This window comes from Leguminivora glycinivorella, chromosome 4 (assembly GCF_023078275.1).
Source record: "Leguminivora glycinivorella isolate SPB_JAAS2020 chromosome 4, LegGlyc_1.1, whole genome shotgun sequence".
NCBI lineage: Eukaryota > Metazoa > Arthropoda > Insecta > Lepidoptera > Tortricidae > Leguminivora > Leguminivora glycinivorella.
The window spans coordinates 11,543,712-11,550,101 of NC_062974.1; the positions used below are offsets into that span (position 1 = coordinate 11,543,712).

The window sequence follows — 6,390 nt, forward strand, 5'->3', positions numbered from 1 at the left end:
AGGCGAGAGGTATGTAGGTACTTAAGTACTGTCAAAGGTTTATTTTTTGTGTCACTTGAAGATTTGCTCAGATCATCTGTAAAAATATATCTTGGGCATAAATTCTATAAAAACCATAAAGTAGAGCAATGGTTTAAAGAACTCGAAATTACCCCAATGCACCCTATCAAAAAATCGTCACACATGATATATTTTTGAGATGACTACACCCTGCAATGTTAGATTGGTGTAACAAACCATGGTACATTAGATGTTACATGCAGTCTGTGGATGTTTTTTTGAGTATTTCAATTCAGTTATACCTATGCAAGCATGAGTTTATGTTTTTAAAATAAACACATGACAAACGATTCAACCTTACCTTTATTTAGAATAAATAGTAAACAATCAAAAAATACCATTACACTTTTTAAATATTTTGCTTCACCCATTCCACCTTTTAATTCTTCCCACACTGGCACTGAATGACCAAAATGCCCTTATTTCTGCTGTTCAGTGCTTATAATTGAGTGCAGTACTTGTTTAGCGGATTAGGTAAACTTAATGGTAGATATGCTTGCCTGATTATTCACTATTATCCTCCTAATCATAGTGGCTAGTTGCATGGTTTCCGTCTTTATTTATCCTCCACTTTTCAAAGAAGCAGTGGTTACAAAAGACGAAGCACATCTTCCACATTTCTCGGGTGTTTACTTCGGTCGACGCGGGTTGGAGTCCCAGCATGCAGCACAGGTAACACGGCGGTATCGAACGAGAGGGCCAACTGTTGACGGGGCCAGGGAGCATGCAAGGCTGCAAGCATGGCGTGGATGAGAACCGCGCACACACGAACACTTACTAATTCTTGTTCAGGGGCACCAAGTATTAAGTCTTGCGTGGAACACCGTCAGAGATTGGTGCGCTGGAGCATGCGCACTTTCTACGTGTTTCGGAAGTCGTGCGATCGGTTTACGCCTCATCAGCAAAAGTAAGTGGCTCATATCAGCGTTATAGTCGACCTACGCTTCATCAAGCAGGCCCTGCATGACGCATAAGTAGTCGATGGATGTGGCAAGCGAGTGTGCGAGCAAGATGGCGCGTGTGAGTACTTCTCGCACCTTGTAGACTTCGCGCGCCCGTTGCACCCGGAACACCAGTCCCAGCACGCGGTGTCCGATTTGATGTATTGTGAACCGCCACGGCTGCACCAGCCACCAACTGACAAAAATGCATGCTGTTAGTTTTGTCCCTCGTAAATCGTAATCCCTGTGGTAACGGGTTAAGAATTTCACCACCCCCTATCTTCCCGTGGATGTCGTAGAAGTCGACTGTGGGATATGGGTTAAATTGTGGCGTAGGCGAGAGGCTGGTAACCAACTAACCAGTCACTGCAATGTCACAATTCATTCTATTCCACCGTAATCAAGATAGTAGTAGTTGTTCATAATTAAAATGAGTATCAATAGTAAACATAAAATACATAGCCATGTCTGTATTCTCAAAAGGGGTAAGCAGTGCACACGAAACTATTCAAGTTTCAGTACCACGTTTAGAAATGTATGAGTAGAAAACGCTATACTGACATTGTCAGATTGCCAGGCATCCCATCATATCACAATACCCGGTCCCCTCAAACGGCAATAAATATATCTACAGAAAATATACCTGAGAAATAGTCCCTCAAACGTAAAGTACGTGATCATAAACACGAAGATGGGATAGAGGATGGGCATCATGAAGAGCAGGCACATGACAAGAGTGCCGACGATCTTGAGGAAGGTGGGGAAAGGCGCGCCGTAGCGCCACATGGCACACACGTCCGCGGCGAACTCCCCCGCCAGCAGGCGCAGGCGGCCCAGCCGGGACGCGGAACGCAGCTGCTGGAAGTAACACTGATTATAGTCATTATACAAGCTGATTAGTGATTACTAATTAGTTGGTCATAAAATTTTTTTTTCATATATGTACGATAGGAGGCAAACAAGCAGAAGGTAGCCTGATGGTAAGCAATCATTCCCATGAATTGGCACCCGAAACACCAGAAGGATTGGAGGTGCGATACCGGTATTTAATATGGGTGTACACTCTTTTCTTGAAGGTTTGAACGTTTTATCGATCCGGAAATACAACAGGCGACAGTTTCATTCTACAATTTAGCTGTGTGAGGCAGTGAAGTTTCTGGATAAACACATAGGTATCGACTACCAGCCAGACTGTGATGAAAATTGATATGTTAAAGTAAATGTGATATGTTAAATGACTGCCGTAAAAATTAATATGTTAAATTATTTTTTTCTATGGGATACATGAGCACCTTTATTTTTTAAATTTATATTATTTCTAGTTTACTCCTTTTTACTTGCTATAATTTAATAGTCAGGGAATACCAAAAGGGCTAACCTAAGAATAAAAAAATTACGATCTCTGTGACTAGTTCTAAATGGCAGGGTTCCTAATTCTGGGGCAGCAAAGAAATAGGCATTCCAAATGTTCGCAACAAACACCGCGTAGCCTCAGAAATCGTATGTTTACCTATATACAGTGATCGTTTTGATAAACAGACTAAACAGGTCATGTACTTTACTTGAACCATTAATGTTTTGTTAGCCCGGAGGTATGGTTTCATGTTCTGTAGTTTGGGCGGGTGTAGCTTGCTCCCTGCGCCGTGTCTTCATATTATTTGTTTCACATGGAGGGATGATTGTTGAAAAACTGTAAATTATTTGAAAACACGTTTGTGTTGTGACATTTCGCACATATGGCGAATGTCAGTGTCAATTTAGTACAGATGAAATATGGATGAAACCAACCAGATTTGGGGTTCAAGAAGGTTTATTTGTAATATCAAGAAACATAAAAATAGTCATGGTTGTGGGTTTTCACTAGAATACCACGAAAATTGGAAGGTAATGCAACTTTTTGGGTTGTACATAATATGCAGGCCCATCTTGCGTCCAACCTTGATCCTACCCAGGATACTTATACGAGTGTATTAAAAAACCTGTTTGGTAATAAAAGTCAAAAACCCTTTTACGTGTTTTCTCAAGGACACGATTTATTGATGTGGCATTGAGTCACCTGTGTGCGTAGCCGAATGCACAAACGCTCACGAAACGTTCACGATAATATCTCTTTTGTAGCTATCTACCTCTATCGCTCTTGTGGATTGGCGCGACAGAGTCAGACTACATTTCTGCGGCGTTTCGGTGGCGTTTCACGTAGCAGAAATGCCATTCGGCTACGCCCCCTGCAGGATACCTACAATAAGCGATCCTAGCGATCTAGAGAGTGCATGCGCCTGCCTACACACGCGCGTGATAGGTCTTTACTAGAATTGCCACCGTTCATAGCCTGTATTGGCAGATCGATTAACATCAGAAGGACCCCTCTTTTGCCACCCACTTTAAATTAGACTTCACGTTTTTAGTTAAAATCAAATTCCCATCGCAGAGGGGTAGATAATTAAGTCTCAATACTCTCAATTAAGCGAACTTTTAATTGATCTGCTGAGCAACGAAGACCTAACACCGAATCTGTCGCATCGTTGCCTTCCTGCATTTGCAAATTAATGTATCTGGTCCTGTCCAGTAAACACAATAAGATAAATGGGTTCCTTGACCGTTCTTTCTCGTATAATAAAGTGCACAACATAAGCGCATCTTCGCATAATCAAAACATAATATTGAAGAAATATATAACAAGTGATAAAGGCCAACCAGATTGCGACAGGTCATGGACATTATTTGAATCATTAAGTTAGTCTGGTCCGGAGATAAGGTCCAATGTGCTCCTTTATCCTTTTTTACGTTGACGAAATGCGTTTACGTTTGCCACTTTATCCGGGGGACCCATTGCAGGGGCGATGACGAACTATCATTTAAAACCACCAACGAATGCAGACTCCGTCTTGGGTTGGGTACAGCGCCACAACGTACGCCGCGCGGGGTGCACACAAGCGCGTCGTGTACGTACGCAACACATGCAAGCCGATTTGGATAAACGTGGATAAGAATAATATGCATAATTTTTAAGAAAAAAAAAACCGTCGCCTTTCGGGTTCTGGTGAAAGCTACTTGCGAATGTTGGATTATGTAGAAATGTGCAAAAATTTTTAAAACTGCTTTTAATGCTTTAATTATTAGATGGCAACACAAATGAATATACGTATAACGTTAAGGTTTGAGGAGTTTCCTCAATTCCTCATGAATCCGATTATAAGAAATCGAAGCTTGACAAACTTTGACTTCAACTCAATATGATTAACAAACATAACTAAATGCTTTTCTTGTAAAAATACCAAAGTCACTATGAGTGTGCCGCTCAGATTTGAGGACTTGGGTTCTGACGATCATCAGCAGTTCCACTGCACCAATATCACTGTTCTGGACGTAAATGCATGCTGTTCTTATAAAATACCAAAGTCACTATAAGTGTGCCGTTCAGATTTGAGGAGTTTGGTTCTGACCATCATCAGCAGTTCCACTGCACCAAATATCACTGTTCTGGACGTAAGTGCATGCTGTTCTTATAAGAATACCAAAGTCACTATAAGTGTGCCGTTGAGATTTGAGGAGTTCGGTTCTGACCATCATCAGGAGTTCCACTGTACCAAATGTCACTGTTCTAGACGTAAGTGCATGCTGTTCTTATAAAAATGGCAAAGTCACTATAAGCGTGCCGTTCAGATTTGAGGAGTTTGGTTCTGGCCATCATCAGCAGTTCCATTGCACCAAATGTCACTGTTCTGGACGAAAGTGCATGCTGTTCTTATAAAAATACCAAAGTCACTATAAGCGTGCCGTTCAGATTTGAGGAGTTCGGTTCTGACCATCATCAGGAGTTCCACTGCACCAAATGTCACTGTTCTGGACGAAAGTGCATGCTGTTCTTATAAAAATACCAAAGTCACTATAAAGCGTGCCGTTCAGATTTGAGGAGTTCCGTTCTGGCCATCATCCACCACTGCACCAAATGTCACTGTTCCGTACCTAAATGCATGCTGTTCCTTTAAAAACACAAAAATCACCATATGTATACCTTTCAAATTCGAGGAGTTCCCTCGATTTCTCCAGGATCCCATCATCAGAACTGGGTTCTGAGAAAAATGGGACCAATCTGTATGCATATACATTCAATCAAAAAAAAACTTTTCAAAATCGGTCCAGTAACGACGGAGATATAGAGGAACAAACATTAAAAAAAAAAACATACAGACGACTTGAGAACCGTCCTTCTTGAGAGATTGAGGCGACGGGTAATAAAAATAGGCTAGTTTCCTATACTTAAAATAAAATATTTTATGCAGTGCACGAAATAAAGCACCACATAATTAGAAGAAAAACATGGACAGCAGTTATGTTTAAACATAATTTCTATTAAATAAGTCAAAGAGAAAGACATAATAGTATTTTATACAAACGTGATATACTTAATACAAAGCTTTTCAGTCGAGTACCATGTTCAGGCCACGAAGCTTTGCTGAGTGGCCTAATAGTACGGTACGAGAGTGAAAAGCTTAATTATATCATTATTGTATACAATACTTTTTCTACGAGTCATCATCTTCATCATCAACGGACGGAAATATCATCATTCATGCAGGTTAAAATTAATGTTAATAGCGTCGTTCACCGTTGTATCAACATCGAGTTACCTAGCAACCAATTGTTTGTAATAACCGTCTCTGATTGGCCGATAACGCGACAGATAAAAAAAAATGTGTTTCAGATGCCGACAAATTTGCCAGGTATCGCAAATTAGTATAGAAATTGTATGAAGTTCTATTTTTGAAATTATTACAGTTAACTAAAGTCAACTATAATGAGATTATTATAGTTGAGTCGGAACTGCCATAGAGTATCCAACACTGAAAAGTTAGCACTTATAGTTTACTCTGTGGTGTCCTAATTGACAGATTACAGTCGACAAGTAGAAAATAGTATTTTATGCAACTGGCGTTTAAGTGAGGTCAAAAAAGACGAGTGGCGTGAGTAACAATTTGAGGCGAAGCCGAACATAGTTAATAAAGACGCCACGAGTATTTTTTGACTCAGTTAAACACCGTTGCATACAATACTTTTTCTACGACCATGCACTTACTTTTTAATAGTTTTCTAGAATAACTTTCGTGAAATTCGCACTATTTCCTGTATTTTGACGCGTCGGCCTCCCCTCTGTTCCTGCACTCACCCTGTCGCCCGCACTCCCCCGCACCGCCGCCAGCCCCCGGCGCCCCGCGCACCCATGCTGTATCCCTTAAAGGCATCCTAACAATGCTTTAAGAGCTATATCGTATGCGTGGGTGCGCGGGGCGCCGGGCGGGGGCGGGCATCTTTTATGTAGGGTTTTAACGATCTATGCACGACACTGTAAATGACGAATAACAACACGGGAGTAGAAAAAATACTATTA

The 6,390-nt window shown here is 41.0% G+C and overlaps 1 protein-coding gene across 2 annotated transcripts; it reads right to left on the reverse strand.

Annotated features, from left to right (window-relative positions):
• Positions 1-351: 351 nt before the first annotated feature.
• Positions 352-2,761, reverse strand: LOC125225798. 2 transcript variants are annotated; one of them, XM_048129650.1, is made up of 3 exons: positions 2,564-2,761; positions 1,645-1,859; positions 352-1,197 (listed from the first exon to the last, which is right to left on the reverse strand). In XM_048129650.1, exons 1-3 carry the CDS (start codon positions 2,603-2,605, stop codon positions 999-1,001), a joined length of 456 nt encoding a protein of 151 aa, XP_047985607.1. In that variant the 5' UTR covers positions 2,606-2,761; the 3' UTR covers positions 352-998. The 2 variants fall into 2 exon arrangements, with proteins under 2 accessions (XP_047985607.1, XP_047985608.1); XM_048129651.1 differs by having other exon boundaries at positions 1,645-1,856; positions 2,564-2,760.
• Between the last annotated feature and the right edge of the window lie 3,629 nt (positions 2,762-6,390).

Coding starts and splice junctions, on each gene's coding strand:
- LOC125225798 (XM_048129650.1), bottom strand. CDS start 2,605: ATGAAACCATACCTCCGGGCTAACAAAACATTAATGGTTCAA. Junction 1,860..2,563: donor ACAAAACATTAATGGTTCAA/GTAAAGTACATG, acceptor TGTTACTTCCAG/CAGCTGCGTTCCGCGTCCCG. Junction 1,198..1,644: donor TTTGAGGGACTATTTCTCAG/GTATATTTTCTG, acceptor CATTTTTGTCAG/TTGGTGGCTGGTGCAGCCGT.